This window comes from Staurois parvus, unplaced genomic scaffold, assembly GCF_062004578.1.
Source record: "Staurois parvus isolate SC_StPar_1 unplaced genomic scaffold, SC_StPar_1.0 ptg000209l, whole genome shotgun sequence".
NCBI classification, from domain to species: domain Eukaryota; kingdom Metazoa; phylum Chordata; class Amphibia; order Anura; family Ranidae; genus Staurois; species Staurois parvus.
The window spans coordinates 9218113-9236383 of NW_028318005.1; the positions used below are offsets into that span (position 1 = coordinate 9218113).

Below are 18271 nucleotides of genomic sequence, written 5' to 3' on the forward strand. Positions count from 1 at the left end.
TAGAATAGAATAGAAAGAATATAACCATCTTTCGAAATTTCGAATAGACTAGAACCAGCTATTCTTCACAATGAATTTGGATTGGATTGATTCGAATTAGATTTGAATACATCAAATCCACTGGAAAAAATTTAATCCAGTCGAAAATGAATAAAACAAATTTTGTTATGAATGCAACGAAACGAAATTAGTAACTTAACAAATCGATTCACAACTAAACAAAATTTTTTTCATTCTGCACATATCTAAATTGAATCAGCCCTAAGCCTGCATTCACACCTAAGTGACGCGTTGTGTCGTGTTTTACGTTGCGTATTTTAGCACGTTTTGGCACTGAACCAAGTGCTTTTGATGCACATTTTTGCGTGTTTTGCTTATGTTTTGTTGCACAGAAAACATGCAACAAAATGACCTACTACTACTTGCATTTGGGGCGCCATTCACTGCTTGCCACCCGCTCACAGTACATCTACTGCTAGTGGGCAGCTGCTGCAGGCGGGGCAACATACATGTACATAACTGCCTTCTTCTGGATTTTCTGGCGCATGCACACCCCCTGCTGTGATTGGACACAGCAAGCTGAAACCTGCTGCTTGGCTGTGTCCAATCACAGCACAAAGTTTTATGTATACAAACATACAGAACTCTGTAAACAGAACATAGATCTGTAAGCAAGGCAGCACATATTACACTTGTTAGGCACACAGTTAAACCCTTCACAGCCATTGTCATTACTACAGTATTATCACTGAACACTGTATTAGTGTCAGTTAGTGTCCCTCCCAACCATTGTCTATTGGTGCCAGATTGCCCGCAACACTATCACAGTCACACTAAAGTCGCTGATCACAACCATTAAAAGTATAGCGTTTATAGCTGCGTAAACTTCCGTTCATATACCATAATGAGTGGATGCTATAACCCTCACACAAACCAATCAATATGCACTTGTTGGAATTTATTTCTTACCAAAGGCATGCAGCAGAATATATTTTGACCTAATTTATGAAGAAATCTGATTTTTTAAAATTTTTATTGGATATGTAACAGAAAGTAGAAAATGTTGTTTTTCGACATTTTTGGTCTTTTTTAATTTATGCAATAACAAATTAAAAGCCCAGTGGAAATCAAATACCACCAAAAGAAAGCTCTATTTGTGTGAGAAAAAAATGTAATTTGGGTACAGTGTTGCATGGCCACGCAATTGTCAGTTAAAGTAGCACAGTTTTGAAGAGCAAAAAATGTCCTGATCATGGAGGGGGTAAAACCTTCCAGAGGTCAAGTAGTAAAAATGAATGACACTGTAAGTGCAACATGTTTTTCCAGAAACACAGGCAGAAACTCATGTTTCTGCCAGCGTTTCCATGTTGCTCATGTATGGATTTTCTGAGGCCCCAATTCACACCTAGCGATTTGGACTCACGGTCAGGATCAGAGCAATTCTGGATGCCAATCCAAGTCACACTAACATTGCCGCAAAATGTGTGATGCAAGTTTGGGTACCATTAATTCTTAATGGCACCCCAAAGGTGGTTCAATTTTCCCAAGATTGCCAGGTGACAAAAATGGGTGGAAATTGTGACAAAAATGGATGGAAATCCTGGCAACATGTGTGAAAAAATAGCACAAAAAACCAAACAGGTACAGGAGCTCCTTCTGCATGACAAATGCCTATAAAGCTGCCAATTCAAGTGAATTGGCTGCCACATGCTTGACAAATCATCCCAAAAATTCACAAGTGTAAACGTGTTTTCCTGCTATGTGAAGTGTGAATGGGGAAATTTTTTAAGTGTCAAAGTATAAAAAAATAACTAAAGAAAATTAACAGGAGCCCAATGAAAACACATCTAAACTCACATGCAATACCAAGCCCTGACACTTCCCTGGTCAGTGGTGTGAGTCCGGGGAGATGCTCTAGACATGTGTGGTATGTTTTATTCTGATTCAAAATTTGGACAAAATTTTCATTACTTGGAGATTCAGATGTATCCGAATTTCCGAACTACAATAGTAACAAATTTAAACAAATCCAAAAACACTAAACAAAATTTTGTTTGAAAAAAACTAAATCGAATTAAAAAACGAATTTGAAATAATAACATATTGCTGATTTCTTTCAAAGACTATGTGTATTTGTCTTCCAAAATAGAACTTCGACCACCAGGTGGTGGGAGGAAGCCGGCTGCCAACACATGTTCTTCCCTGAGGTCAGAGACATCGGCCTGAGACTGAAGCTGATCTGCACCCCGGGGGATGGAGAGCAGTTTGGGGATAGTCAGGAGGTGGCCTGTCCAGTGGAGGCCAGTCCCAAGGCCTGTACATTCGATGAGCAGCACCTGTATACAGAAAGGCCGGCAGAGGTCCCGGGTAGTGTCCTACAATGTGTTGGCTGACGTGTACACCCAGACCCAAGAACTATGTGTATTTGTCTTCCGAAATTGAATTTCGAGAAGAATAGAATAGATTAAAACAGAATAGGATAGGATATAAAAGAATGAAATAGGATATGAAAGAAAATAATAGAATAGAAAAAATAGAATAGATTTGAAAAGAACAGAAAGAATAAAGCCATCTTCTGAAATTCACATTTTGAAAGGAACAGAATAGAATAATGTAAAACAGAACAAGATAAAAAATAAAAGAATAGAACAAAATAGAATATAAAATAAAAAATTAAAATAGAAAAGATTAGAACAGAAAAAAATAGATTAGAAAATAATGGAATAGAAAAGATTAGAGTAGAATAGTTTAGCATAAAATAGAATATTAGACATCTTCAGAAATTTGACTTTTGAAATGAATAGCATAGGATAAAACAGAATAGAATAGAAAATAAAAGAATAGAATAAAATAGAATAGAAAATAATGAAATGAGATAGAAAATAATAGACTAAAAAAAGAATGGAATAGAAAGAACATAACAGTCTTCCCAAATTCGAATAGAATAGAGCCATTTTTCACAATGACTTTGGATCATTTCAATATTTTTGAATTATGAAAAAATGGAACAAAAAACAAATTTTGTTAGGAATGCAACGAAACTAGTAACTTAACGAATCGATCTGAAACTAATGTTTTGGTTCGGCACATGTCTAAGGTGCTCCAGCAGGGGTCGCTGCAATGATCGCTGTGACACCTCTAATCACAGGATCTATGTCTCGGGTGGTGCTCCGGGAGAGGGCGCTGCTATCTTTGTCATGAGGTTGTGTCCATGGAAGTACTCCAGTAGGGGGCGCTGCGATGCTCGGCCTATCCCGATTGATTGCTTGGGCGCTGCGGCTGTCTGGCGGGGCCGGTGCCATGGACCGGGCGGTGGTTCGGGTGGTCCCCTCCGAGCCCAAGCTGAGCATCTCCCTGAACCTGTTCGGTTCTAATCGGCAGCTCCAGCGGGACCAGACGGAGCCAGTGGGGAAGGCCCTGGCCCGCATCTCCGCCAGCGCCACCAAGAGCAAGAAGCGGAAGGAGCCGGTCCCGGGGCCCCCGGTACACCTCTTCTACCGGGGACAGCCGGTGCCGGAGGGTCTCCCCAACGCCGAGGCCTGGCAGGATGGCGCCGAGCTGGTGGTGGAGCGGAGGACATACCGGGTGGAGCGGAACCCCCCGATGTGTCATGAACTAGAACTGCCCCGGCACGTCATGGCCGGCTTCCCGCTGTGCCCCCGGATCCGGATGGAGTTCGCCGATCCCGATCGCTCCCTCTTTGTCTGGTACAAGCAGGCCCGAACCGGGGACTCTCCTGACCGCCAGGTCGGCCCGGAGTGGGAAGAAGCCGGCCGCCAGCGCGTGTTCCTGCCGGAGGTTGAAGACATCGGCCTGAAATTGAAGCTGATCTGCACCCCGGGGGACGGAGAGCGATTCGGGGGGAGTCGGGAGGTGGAGGTGGCGTGTCCGGTGGAGGCCGGTCCCGGGGCCTGTACGTTCGATGAGCGGCACCTGTACACAGAGAGGCCGGCGGAAGTCCCGGTAACCCGGGTGGTGTCCTACAATGTGCTCGCCGACGTGTACGCCCAGACCCAGCATGCCCGCACCGTGCTCTTCCCCTACTGCGCCCCCTACGCCCTGGACCTTCACTACCGCCACTGCCTCCTCCACAAGGAGCTCTCCGGTTACCGGGCCGACCTGGTGTGTCTGCAGGAGGTGGACCGGACCGCCTTCCCCGACACCCTGTGCCCGGCCATGGAGGCATTCGGGCTGGACGGACTCTTCCTCCTGAAGGGCAAACAAAATGAGGGCCTGGCCACCTTCTACCGCCGGAGCCGCTACCGACTGTGTGCGCAGCATGACGTCCTGCTGGGGGAGGCGCTCACCGAGGACCCCAACCATGGACCGCTGCTGGACCGAATGTCCCGGTACCCCACCGCCATGGAGAAGGTCCTACAGAGGTCCTCCGCTCTACAGGTATAGGGAGCGGGGGAAGGGAGACTGGTATAGAGGGTCCCGGGGGGGGGGGGAAGAGTGATTATAGGGGGGGTGAAGACTGATAGAGACTAGGGGGAGGAGAGTGAAGACTGATAAGGGGGGCGGGGGAAGTGATCATGGGGATGGGGGACTGATAGAGACTAGGGGGAGGAGAGTGAAGACTGATAAGGGGTGACTGGGGGAAGTGATTATGGGTGGGGGGGAGAGTGAAGACTGATAAGGGGGTGACTGGGGGAAGTGATTATAGGGGGAAGGGGGTGAAGACTGATAGAGACTAGGGGGAGGAGAGTGAAGACTGATAAGGGGGGCGGGGGAAGTGATTATGGGGGTGGGGGACTGATAGAGACTGGGGGGGAGGAGAGTGAAGACTGATAAAGAGGTACTGGGGGAAGTGGTTATAGGGGGGAGGAGGGCACAGATTGATAAAGGGGGACCGGGTTAGATGAAGACTTATATAGGGGCAAGGGATGAAGACTGATAAGGGGGGAGGGGGTGCAGACTGATAAATAGGGACTAGGGGGAGGAGAGTGAAGACTTAAGAAGGGACCAGCGGGAGGAGAGCAAAGATTGATAAAGAGGGACCAGGGGGAGCGAAGACTTGTATAGGGGGATGAAGACTGATAAAGGGGGACTGGGGGGTGAGGGGGTTGGGGAGGAGAGTAAAAACTGATAGAGGGACCCGGGGGTTGTAGAAGGGGTGGGACCGGTACAGCGGGACCCGGGGTTGTAGAAGGGGTGGGACCGGTACAGCGGGACCCGGGGTTGTAGAAGGGGTGGGACCGGTACAGCGGGACCCGGGGTTGTAGAAGGGGTGGAACGGTACAGCGGGACCCGGGGTTGTAGAAGGGGTGGGAACGGTACAGCGGGACCCGGGGTTGTAGAAGGGGTGGGACCGGTACAGCGGGACCCGGGGTTGTAGAAGGGGTGGGACCGGTACAGCGGGACCCGGGGTTGAAGAAGGGGTGGGACCGGTATGGTGGGGCTGGAGTTGTAAAGGGGAAAGACTGTCTTTGGGCTTTCCAGTATTTCTTCCAGTACCAGGTCTGATCCAAAGCTCGGCAGCCTGTGCAGTCCTTGTGTTGTGGAACTATCATTCCCAGCATGCTGATAACCAAAGGAAGATCAAAGATATCAGCTGTATAAGTCATCTTCAGGACAGGAAATATCAGAGTATGTAGAAGAATAAACATGAAACTGGAAAAGAAGCACACAGCTGACGCAAACACCTAGTGCATTATCCAAGGTTTGTTTAAAAATGTAAAATGACAAAAAACATACCCGCAAAATGAAGTGGCAGAGTATCCGACTAGTGGTGCGGCTAGCCAACTGACGCGTTTCAGGGATGTATCACGTTCCTCAGCTTCGGGGGAAGTGATTATTGGGGGGGGGGGGGTACTGATGAATAGAGACTAGGGGGAAAGAGAGTGAAGACTGATAATGAGGGACTGGGGGGCTATCCTCAGAGCTCTGAGGAAGGGGATACATCCCTGAAAGGCGTCAGCAGGCCGACTGCACCACTAGCCAGATACTCGCCCATCCTTGTGGCTTTTAGGCATTTATATGCACTTCATTTTGTGAGTATGTTTCACATTTTTAAGTAAACCTTGGATAATGCGCTAGGTGTTTGCGCACCTTTTTCAGTTTTGATGATTTCCCTGTCTGAGGAGGGCTGCATCACCAAGACTTCATCCCAAGGCTATCAACACATTGGATTCCTTGGCTTCTTCCTGGCATGACCCCCTTTGAGGCGCTGGAGACTTAGTGCTTCTAGAAGAATAAAGATGACCTGTCCATTGTCTTCACCTCTGATCTTCACTCTCTTCAACCCTGATGAAGAATCATCTGCATACATCACAGTCCCAGATGTGTGGGATTTCTGTTCCCTCTGAGCACTGTAGTGCCATCAGTAGGCTCCTCATCACCGCAGTGTCCTGTAGTGAAGTAGGGCTCAGTAGATGGAACCATAGAGCCCAGGAACAGACATCCAACATTCCTGGAGTGAAGGATGACAAAGATCCTTCAGGACAGTGTAGGCCAGTGGTGAGGTCAGTAAGTATTCCTTCTCCTACACACAGTCCTTATTTTATTCAGTTCTAACAGCAGAGTTGTTTATAACCAGAGATTGTGACCCTCCCCCACTGTGTCCAAAACCAGGAAAACGTTTTGGCTGAGGACCCACTAACCCTTTCCTGTCAGCATACATGTGGCAGCACAGAAGATGCTTTCCAGACACTGGGAGTTCCTGTGATCACACACAGCTTGCTGGAAATTGTTACTCTTTTCTCTGGAGAAATGGTAACAGACCTATCTGCTGTCACCTATTAGTGGATTCGTGGGTGACAATCATCATGTATTAGAGGTCTGTCCTATCTCTGCTCTTTGTCTTCAGGGAGAGGTTTGTTGGCTATACTTCTTAGAGTGCAGATATTACTGTATCATCAGTGGCCTCAATAAAAAGAATTCTCTTGTTTTGTCATTTTTAGGTGACCGTTCTGGAGTCTACAACAGACCCGTCTAAGAAAATCTGTGTTGCCAACACACATCTTTATTTTCACCCCAATGGTAGGTTTACCTTCAGCTTTATTTATAATGATCCTATAGTAATAGATCTCTCATTCAAAGCCTCTTTGTAGATATGTACATGAGAAACAGTGGGCCTTACAGACAGCATACAGTGTGTATAAAAAAAAAAAAAAAAAAAAAAAAGACAGGATGTGGCTGTACTCTGGTAAACACAGGTGTTTCATACAAATCAGTGACAGGATGCGGCTGCACTCTGGTAAACACAGGTGTTTCATACAAATCAATGACAGGATGCGGCTGCACTCTGGTAAACACCAGTGTTCATACAAATCAATGACAGGATGCGGCTGCACTCTGGTAAACACCAGTGTTCATACAATTCAATGACAGGATGCGGCTGCACTCTGGTAAACACCAGTGTTCATACAAATCAATGACAGGATGCGGCTGCACTCTGGTAAACACCAGTGTTCATACAAATCAATGACAGGATGCGGCTGCACTCTGGTAAACACCAGTGTTCATACAAATCAATGACAGGATGCGGCTGCACTCTGGTAAACACCAGTGTTCATACAAATCAATGACAGGATGCGCCTGCACTCTGGTAAACACCAGTGTTCATACAATTCAATGACAGGATGCGGCTGCACTCTGGTAAACACCAGTGTTCATACAAATCAATGACAGGATGCGGCTGCACTCTGGTAAACACCAGTGTTCATACAAATCAATGACAGGATGCGGCTGCACTCTGGTAAACACCAGTGTTCATACAAATCAGTGACAGGATGCGGCTGCACTCTGGTAAACACAGGTGTTTCATACAAATCAATGACAGGATGCGGATGCACTCTGGTAAACACAGGTGTTTCATACAAATCAATGACAGGATGCGGATGCACTCTGGTAAACACCAGTGTTTCATACAAATCAATGACAGGATGTGGCTGCACTCTGGTAAACACAGGTGTTTCATACAAATCGATGACAGGATGCGGCTGCACTCTGGTAAACACATGTTTCATACAAATCAATGACCGGATGTGGTTGTACCCTGGGTACAACCGAATCCTGTCATTAATTTGTATTCAACACCTGTGACTCCTAGGCACAGATATTCAGCTGGTTTTTATACTTTACAGCCCTCTGCGCATGTGTGAATGAGCCCTTACGTAGGAAAGCCTGCTAAAAAGAAAAAAAAAAGAACCCACTGTTCTCTGTCCATAGCAAACCAGTGCCTGTGCCTAGGATCTTTGCTGTCTTGAAGAGGTACACTGACTAAAAGATCTTCATCTGCCATTTCTCGATGTATCAGATGCCTGAGTCCTTGCAGAGATATGATATAAAGACCAGGGGATGGAGCCACAGGGAGCATCGTGCTTTTCAAATATTTAGCAGTGTGCAATGGAAACACAGTACAGAATGTGGCTGTTATGGACAACACAATTTTTCTGAGGGCTGATCTTAGACAATTGGTGGAAGAAAAGGAGCAGATGTGGAGCTGTTGCCCAAAGAAATCAGTCTTCTTGTCTGATACTGTCAGGGACAATAAAACTTATGCAGGCCATACATGGGCCGAATGCTGAAAGAATTTTCTTTCAAAAATCGTAACTAAGAATCTTTGAGTTTCACACCATTAGTGGGCTGCAGCATCAGACGACGTTCGAGTGATTAGGCATGTTGGAAATTTTTTGAAAAATGAATACATTTCTGATCAATGATGGGAGACTTGTGTGAGAAATATCAAAAAAGAAATGAGCATGAGCTGTGACCTGCAAGAAAAGAAAATTCCCAGCCATGAAAATTCTTTTCTGTAGCAACATGAGGTGAAATTGAAGGCTTGGTTGGTCGAATTTTGAAATCAGTGGTGGCACCATCAGTTTACAAATGCACAAATTTATTCAGAATTTGACCCTTGTATGGCCTGTATTAGTGATATTAAACCCTCAGTTTTTTAAAACTTTCAGCAGATGATGTAATCACTGAGTATGCAGTTTCTTTGTCTTTTATTCTTTCTCAATGTTACAGATGAAGCTGGTGCCAGGACTGCTGCTCCAGGTTTTGTGTTTGCACTCCTGTGATTTATTTTCAGCCGACAGCGGACTAAAGCCTGCTGGTGGCTGACATCCCAGAGCCATATGGTCGAGATCAACCCAGAAGCCTGTCTCAGCCTCTCGGTGATCAGCAGAGAACCTAAGCCAGCCGTTCTCGCCCCCTCCACAGCCCAGCACTCCAGTGAGTGTTGGAGGAGCAGAGAAACTGACTGATAGTCACGATACACACACACACAATTTTATTTTTTTTCCTTAAACCCATAGTTCTCTTTTAACTGCTTCCCGTGATTTTTTTTTTTTATTTATTTTTTTTCATTTCTGGGTAGGGGGCACGCACCCTACCTGTGCCGCCATTCAGAGCCACAGCTGTCAATCACCAGGTCCTGGCCGGTGATTACCGAGCATCTCCAATGGGGGATAACTGTTTGTAAACAAAACCTTTCTCTCCCCTGTCAGCTCCGTGCAACTGCGTCGCATGGCCCCTAGTAAAATGCACACAGTTAAACCTTTGATTGCCCCATGTGTTAACCTCTTCCTGCCCAGTGCCATTAGTACAGTGTCAGTGCTTTTTATTAGCACGGATCACTGTATTGGTGTCACTGGGGATGTCAGTGACACCAAGTCAGTTCCCCCCAGTATATATAATCAGTATAAATTTCATGGAAAGCAATATACACATATTGGGATTATTTATTTATTTATTTTTAGCAAAGACATGTAGCAGAATACATTTTGGCCTAAATTTATGACTAAATTAGATTTTTTTAAACACAAATTTTGTGGGAAAAAAACCCACTATATTTACTTTTTGCTATTAAACATGTCCAGTAAATTTATTTATTTATTTTTTTTTTTTTATAGCGCAGAAATATACACTGCACAGGCTATCAAATACCACCAAAGGAAAGCTCTATTTGAGGGGAAAAAAGGACGTAAATTTCTTTTAAGTGCAGCGTTGCACAACCGTGCAATTGTCAGTTAAAGCAATGCAGTGCCGTATCGCAAAAATGGCCTGGGTCAGGAAGTGGGTGGGGTAAATCCTCAGGAGGGCAAGTGGTTAATCCCCTTTTTGACTCCTGCCTGGTGAAAAATGGCTTGTGTAAATTGTTAGGGCGTCATCAAGATAAGATTGCCAGGTTGATGATGCCACAAATTAGCATGATAGAGACTTTTCACAGGTTTGTGATTGCTAAAAACACCAATGACATTGTATTCACTTCCTTGTGAGCATTTGATGCTTGTGCAGTGAATGCAGATGTTGTCCAATAACATTGTTGCAACCTGGGGATTCATTTTGGCAGAGAATATTTTTGCAATAGATTATAATCAGATATATTGCAGAGTATGTCTCTCATACAAGTTCCAGCACTGTGCAGACTTCAAGGAGAAGCCGTGAGCTAATCACACAATAGTTGACATTTTTAAAGGGGGGGGGGTATTCTAGACAGAAATAGTGTCAGATATTGCAAGAAAGAACAATTTGCATATTGAGCTGCAGCAAAAAAACCCAAACAATTTTACAATATTTGTTTTTTATTTTTTATCTTTCTAGGAGGCAACATTCGTCTGATACAAATGGCTGTGGCTCTAACCCATGTTAGGCATGTGGCTCATGAACTTTACCCTGGCATTCCTGTCATATTCTGTGGGGATTTTAATAGCACACCTTCTACCGGTATGTACAGCTTCGTAACAGATGGGACCATCTCCGAAGACCATCCTGACTGGATGTCTAATGGGGAGAAGGAACGCTGTAACATGTCTCTTAGCCACCCTCTAAAACTGAAGAGTGCTTGTGGGGAGCCTGCTTACACCAATTATGTAGGGGGCTTTCACGGCTGTCTAGATTATATATTTATTGACTCAGGCAGTTTAGAAGTGGAACAAGTCATTCCAATGCCAAGTCACGAAGATGTCACCAGCCATCAGGCCTTACCCAGTGTTTCACACCCCTCTGATCATATAGCACTTGTGTGTGATCTCAAATGGAAATAGGGCAACTTTGTAACAGAATATTTTTATGCTGCATTAACAATTATAAAACATCTTCAGCACAGTTTGTTTTGGGATTTTTTTTTCCTTCCATGGAGTTGGATATTAAGGTGGGATGATAGCTAAACCGACCAAGTTTTTTTTTTTTTATTCTTATTCTTGTTCCTACTGAGAATTGTTTTTTCCTATGCTGTTGGTAGTCTGCTCTATACAAGAAATGGAAAAACTTTCCAAAAACAGTGACTTTTTTTTTTTTTAAGGATAAGTTTGCCTTTTGATAAAAAACAATAAATGCACATTTTTTTTTTTTTGCAGGTAAAAAAAATGTGCATTTATAATTTTGTGGTGCAGAAGCATGAGAAGCATTGCACCAGCGACCAGCAGATTGCTGGTGCTCTGCAGGTCTCCTGCAGATCTGTCAGTATATGTGCTTGCACGGACGGGATGTATGAGCAAGCAGATATATTAACAGGAAGATTCAATGGACTACCATGGCACTCCATAGCTGTCCCGACTGTTGGGACTTGTAGTTTCTCATTCACAGAGGAGTGACATGGCCGTGTGGGTGGAGCCCTGCATGACCAAATTTTCTTTAAAATTGACAGCTAGCAGTGTGCAGAAGATCAACCACTAGCTGTCAAAGCGTGAACTTATCCTTTAAGGCAAACGCTACTTTTTGCAACATACACTTGTATTTAGGGTGTAGTATGTTGCCTGTGTGCAGGGGTTCTCCTCAGTTGCTTTTATTTTTTTAAATTGATAGGGCTCTGCAGGGCCCCACCCACACACCTGCATCATTTATTCAGTGATCTGTGAATGAAATACAGGTCCTGTCTGCCACTGCAAGACAGACTTGTAGTTCTCAATGGAATACAAGTGCAGTGATCACTGTATTTATAATCCATTGACTCTTCTTCCAGCTCTTCTGGTACAGGTAGAGAGTCGAAAGAAGAGCCTGCAATTGCATCAGCAATCTACTGATGAAAGGTGAAATGCTTTGCAGGCTTATGTGAAAAAAGGCCATTTTGTTTCCTGTAAAAATATGTGCACTTAATTAATTTAGCCATTAAAGTGCAGTAAAAAAAATGGGCCCCCAGATGGTTTTAGCCATAATATGCACACCATAGCACATTATGGTGTTTACCTGTCAAAGGAAGCCCTCCAGCACTGAACTGTCAACACTGGGGCATTTCCATCTTGCCTGGTCTTCCTTTTGGATTCCATGCTTCAATGGCTGGGCTGGAATGACATCAAATCCATGCATGTGCATGGAAGTCACAACACCAAGGCACAGATCGGTGCTGTTAAGTACACTGAGCTGCCGTGTACATTACAGCTGAGGGAGGCATTTATGACAGCAGCCTCTTCTGTCATAAAAACCCTGCCTGTCAGCAATTTTTTTAAACCAGGGTTTAATACCACTATAAGTGTATCTTAATGCAAGAACATAAATTTAATATTGCAGCTCACCAGTCCTTAGATTTGGTTGCATTGTAGGGTTTTTTTTTTTTTTGTTTTTTTTTTTGCTTTTTCATGATGCTGCAACAGTTCCTGACCTAGGGTTGCACTGTATGTAGATAGTGTTACCCTTGGACAGAAACTGTTAAGACTACAGAACACCTCATAATAACTTAGAAGAAAAGTGTTCTATAGTCTACAGCGAACTGAGAGTGCTGAGAACAGTCGGGAAGAGAGCACCAGATTTCAGGAGTTGATTTCATATTTTTTTTTTTTTTTGCATTCTGAGATATCTGATATCAATGGTGTTTTTAACAGACAAAAAGGGCGCAAGGTACAGCAGAGGAGAGCTAGGACATCTGTATTGTCGAATTGCGATGAAATAAGACATGAAGACAAATTTCACTGGGGTGGGGGGGTGTTGATGCCCAGGAATAAGAACTTGACTGACATTCTAACTCTTCTATAGTCTCTAAAAAAATGTGGAACTTCAGTCAAAAACCTTTTTTTTTTTAAACTGCAGTAGCTGGGATACTGCAACACAGAGCTGGCATCAATGGTTTGATTTTGGTAGCAGCCTGCAGGTTTCCTACAGTGCTCATTCAGATATTGGTAACATGGATCTGATTTTGGCTGCTCTAAAGAGACACATACAGAATTTTCATACTGCTTTTAAATATAAAATGTGTACAGATGCTGTCATTGCATATAATTTTTTGTTGCCCTGTCAGAATAGCCTTGTTTTTCTTCACCCACTGACACTTCTTGGCAACCCTCACTGCTCTCTCCTGGCCCACCAGGGTATTCGTCTGCTGCCTCTACAGCCTCCAGCACTTTAAATAACAGGTGACAGTGGAGAACAGGTCAAGTGTTGTTTTTTTTTTTTCTTTCTATTAAATAGAAACTCACTGCTAATTTGCAGCAACTCTGCCACATACTGCTTCAGGCGTTAGAAGCTTCACAGCAGGACCAGCACTACAGAAATCACAGTGGCTATGTTGTTAGCACTTATGCCTGGCAGCACTAGAGATGCCAGTCTGAATGCCAACCAAGGCAGTACCTGCCTGGGTTTCCTCCAGGTACCCTAGTAGGTTGATTGGCTCCTATCTAACTTAGCGCTAGTACAGGGGTTGAGCAACTGTAGCCCTCCAGCTGTTGATGAACTACAAGTCCCATCATGCCTCTGCCTTTGGGAGTCATGCTTGTAACTGTCAGTTTTGCAATGCCTCATGGGACTTGTAGTTCTACAACAGCTGGAGGGCCACAGTTGCCCACTCCTACTCTAGTATATAAGTGAGTTAGGGGCCTAAGATTGTCAGCTGCTGGCATGCACAGTACAGGGGCAGACAGGTAAGTAATTGAAATGCAGAAGAAAAATCATGTTTGCCCTTTTTTTGCACATAAAATTCCATTTAAAATAAATGCATCATTAGCGTAAATGAGTGCCTTGTTTATCCAACTGGAGCGGTTTGCCGTCAGCTTACGCATCTCTATGGGACAGTTGCTCGTCCTGTTGTGATAGGTGTGCACAGGCAGTCAGTACTCCCAAATAAATATACTGTCTGCATTTAGGGCTACTCACTTATCCCACAGCCTGTCACATTAGGATGAGCAGCCATGTACAGCCGCTACATCCCTATATAGCCTGCCTGCAGCTCCATAAACAAGGCACTCATTCGCTCTGTGTTTGTGAGAATGAAGCCTACAGGGGATTAGGCCAAAAAAAAAATGTAAACATGTTGCCACTTTCACACCTGCAATTCATGTAATGTTTCATGTTGAAAGCAGAAGTGGTGTAACATTCTTTTGCTTCTGCTGTGTGATGGGACACCTAGCTAACAGGTGGGAAGCCTCACATTCATTGTGTGCCCTGGTAGTAATAGGGAATCATGTCAGAGCTGACAGCTTCAAAAGAGAGCAAATTGTAGGCGCCCAGTTAGCATAGGACTGATATTAGCCTCCCTACTGGTATGATTGTCAGTATTTCTGTGCTCAAAGCGGTACTTTTTTTGCATGGAAATGTCTTTTTTTTTATTGTAGGCCTGTCTAGTAAAGTAAACATCCCGGGTATGTTAAAATTTGAAACAATCATAAATAATAATTTAATTCAATAATGTAATCAAACCAAAAACAATGAAATTTGAAATATAGCACCAAGTTTGCACATCACTGATCTTAGTCGCAAAATTGTTTTCAGTGTCTGACGAATTTCCCCACGAATCATCACTCAATTCTGCAAGTGGTTCTAACTTACTATCGCTGGTCTAAAACCGCTTTTTGGACGCCATGGACATTTCTCAGTTTCCAGGCAGAAAGAACAGTAAAAATGCAGGCAGGGCACAAAACAAAGCACTCGGGACAAAATGTATGTGAAATTGTTTGATACAGTATTGTTTTACTATGATTTTATAGTGTATTAGTAAATCGCTTTTTCAAATTTTTTAATTTCCCTCCGGTTACGGCGTCGGCTGGAGGAGATGATCAGTGACGCTGCGGGGAGACGTCACAGGAGCAAAGGACAAGGTGGTGTAACATTCTTTTGCTGCCGCTGTGTGATGAGACACCTAGCTAACAGGTGGGAAGCCTCACATTGACATTGTGTGCCCTGGTAGTAATAGGGAATCATCGAGAGATCCCAGAGCAGCGCTGCAGGGTACGCCCGAGTGTAGCTCGGGGTTACTGATTGTGGTGCTGAAACTTTCCCCCGAGCTACACTCGGGAATACCACCAGGGAGGTTAAACTCTGCAGTCACTTTTACAGCACTTGTTTTTTTTACTCTGGTCACAATCATGTGCAGCAACCTGTGGTCTCAGTGTGCTATGTCAGCCACGCTTATGCAGAAACGGTTTCCCAGAAACTCTATATGCCGCCATAACCTCTGATACTGTACCTCGTGACATGGCAAATAAATTGGCAACTTCACTCAGAGGCACCAGCAATTTGCCATTTGAGGCTCCGTAAGCTCTGACATGACTATTACCGGCAGCTCACAGTGAATGAGGAAAGTGAGTCTTTGCTGCCACTGTGTGATGAGACCCCAAGCCAACAGGTGCAAAGAGTGTTACATCACTTCCGCTTTCAATGTGAAAATGTCAATTGCACACCCGCAAACCTTGTAGTGTTTCCATTTTTTTGGTCTAACCCCTGTATAAGTGTCAGAGGGTGAAGGATATTGCAGAGCTTTAAGCAACATAATGAATTGCTATAACAGTATACTGAACTGTTTAAGTGTTAATTTAAAATATTTTATATATGAGCACTGTGAAATGAATTACACGATAACCATGTCCCTTTAAAAGCAACACACCACAACTGATAGATTTGAACGGGCCCTACAAAGAATTTATTAAAACACCATACATTTTGTAGAATCCGCTGCCTGATGCCCTTCTCAGACATTACATATGAATTGTGGGAAATTATTGCTACTTTTATGCAGAATTCAAAAATGTCTGCAATCATAAGTTCCTGAAATGTTTATTTTGTGCCCTGACACCCAAGTTCTTTTTCTAATGGACTCCAATTATAAAAAGCAGCATGGCCCAAACACTGCAACATTGCTTCTTTTCCATTCGGGCGCCTTTAGGACGTTTGTAAACTGCCATTAAGCATATCTCATGTGTTAAATTCCCAATCATTCCAATGAGAGGAAGAGAAAAAAAAAAAGTGCCGGGAGTAGGAAATCTTCATACTGGCCACAAGAACATGTTCAGTTTACAAAAAGCTTAAAAAACACTATAGCATTCACCCAACAACAGACCACCCAATGTTTTAAGTTTCCACTCAATGAGCAAATATTTTACTTGGGTTATGTACGGTTCAGCCTGTGATTTGAGCACACTGTACAGGCTTGGTACCACAGCACTACCCTTGAGTACTTGGGATAAGGTTAAAAGAATACTCCAGTGAAATGATTTAAATGTCACACTAGGGTAAGTATGCATCAAAAAGAAAACTGATGGTATACCAAATGCAGCAACACCAGCTATCTCACCTTTAAAAATAACTTTACACATAGATATTTCTACTAAGTTACACTGGTCCAGCTTGCACCAATGAAGCATGCATAGGTCATACCTGGAGTCCCTGTGGAAGCTGGAAATCATTGTAGTAGGCACAACTCCTACAGTGATTGCCACTAGCTTCCAGATCCCATGCCAGTTGGCTACCCTACTAAGTGAACACAGCAGGTTGGATGCTTGCTTGCCTTGGCCACCATACCAATACTCACCTCTGCTCCGATGTCCAAAGGTCCTCACCACCTTCCAGGTATTTAGCTGCTTTGATTGGCTGGCACAGAGCTGAGAATGTGTCCTGCAATAAAAAGCCTAACTGCAATTTGTAAACACTTCAGTTCCACTGTGACCCTTTACAACTGGCTAACAAATGTGGGACAGCAAAAGGTGGAGCTTTAAACACCCACATGCCACACAAGTGTGGACATTAAAGCCCACCTCTTTTGCTTTAGTGCATAGGAGCCGCCGGGCAGCCGATGCTAATGTGCTGAGTGCACAGACGATTGGGCATACCCTACTCATACGGCTACATATCCACTTCCTTGCTTCGGCAGCTTTTCACACATTAATTTCAGTTTGGCTAAAAAAGGCAGAACATTATTTTCCAAATGTAGAGGCCCTGTAGAATAAAATGGTGGTTTGCAACCATAATATCAAGCATTAAAACTGCATGAGCTCACAAAATGGCAAAAGGAGCTCTGGGTCCTGGGGTGAAAGCCTGGGGCAACTCTGAAAGTGATCCAACGGCTATACAGCCAACTGGATCACTTTTAATGTAAAGCTGGGAGCCAGCTGAAGAAAGCAGATACAAGCTCATGGCTGCTACTGAAGTCCTGTAATTGTTTTAAAACCGCTAGACTTTAGACGTACTACATATGTCCAGAGATTAAGTAATTAAAAAAAATATTACTGGCGAAGAATGAGGAAAAAAAAAAAAGCTCTCAGCTGTAACAAGCAGAGATTACTCAGGGAACTATTGTGGGTTCCATTAAATGTTGTATAACGGAGAGCATATAGCAGTATCTGCGCTCTGTGATAAAATTAGCACCTTAGGGCCACTTTGTTATGGGGATAGGAATGAGGGAGAAGCTTCTGATGTCAAGATTAAGCTCCATCAACTGGCTCCCTACATCAAATGGTCTAAAACAGTGCTATGGTTCTGGTCCTAGTTATGTCAGGGAAAGTCAAGCAACATTAACAAGTCAATGTAAATGACAAAGGCTCACAGATGTGTTTCTAGCTAATGAAAGTCAATAGCCAAAATCTGCATCACTAACAAAAGTGTGAAAATACAGTAAAACTAAAGTCTAAGATTCACATGGGTCATATTCTATAGGCATGCTTGCGTTTACCTGCATAGGTGTTGTGCATCCCAGTGCACGCAGTCTCATGTCAGTAGGGGTGCAGCAGCTGCAGACAGCTGTTGCACCCAATCTGTGCGGGTGTGGATGCATGTCCCGTAATGCAGTCAGTGTGGGTTCGGGGACATGCACCCCCACAAATGTCAAATTGGGAGCAGCATCTGTCTGTGCAGCCACTGTATCCCAATTAACATTAATTGAACTGCCTGCACAAACACCTGTGCATCCCAGTGCAGGTAAACATGGCCCTCCCACGTGTGTATGCTATAGTACACCCTGTGTGAAGATCAGCATATCAACGATCCCAATGAGGACCACAGGAATCCTTGCCGATACAATCCAGAACAAAGACTTCTCTTTATACTGTAAAAGATCCATAGGAATGTCTGTGGAGCATCAGGTTTCATATAGATATGTACCTCCACTAGCAGTCCAGTTCCAGGT

At 44.0% G+C, this 18271-nt stretch overlaps 1 protein-coding gene across 1 annotated transcript; it reads left to right on the forward strand.

Moving 5' to 3' along the window:
* Positions 1-3225: 3225 nt before the first annotated feature.
* PDE12 (phosphodiesterase 12) lies at positions 3226-11055 on the forward strand. The gene is made up of 3 exons (XM_089678746.1): positions 3226-4398; positions 6903-6981; positions 10552-11055. Exons 1-3 carry the CDS (start codon positions 3241-3243, stop codon positions 10992-10994), a joined length of 1680 nt encoding a protein of 559 aa, XP_089534872.1. The 5' UTR covers positions 3226-3240; the 3' UTR covers positions 10995-11055.
* The last annotated feature ends 7216 nt before the right edge of the window (positions 11056-18271 follow it).

Bases quoted from the DNA above. Each gene is read 5' to 3' on its own strand.
- PDE12 (XM_089678746.1), top strand. From the start codon at position 3,241: ATGCTCGGCCTATCCCGATTGATTGCTTGGGCGCTGCGGCTGTCTGGC. The intron at 4,399-6,902 runs GTATAGGGAGCG...TGTCATTTTTAG, and splicing joins AGAGGTCCTCCGCTCTACAG to GTGACCGTTCTGGAGTCTAC. The intron at 6,982-10,551 runs GTAGGTTTACCT...TTATCTTTCTAG, and splicing joins TCTTTATTTTCACCCCAATG to GAGGCAACATTCGTCTGATA.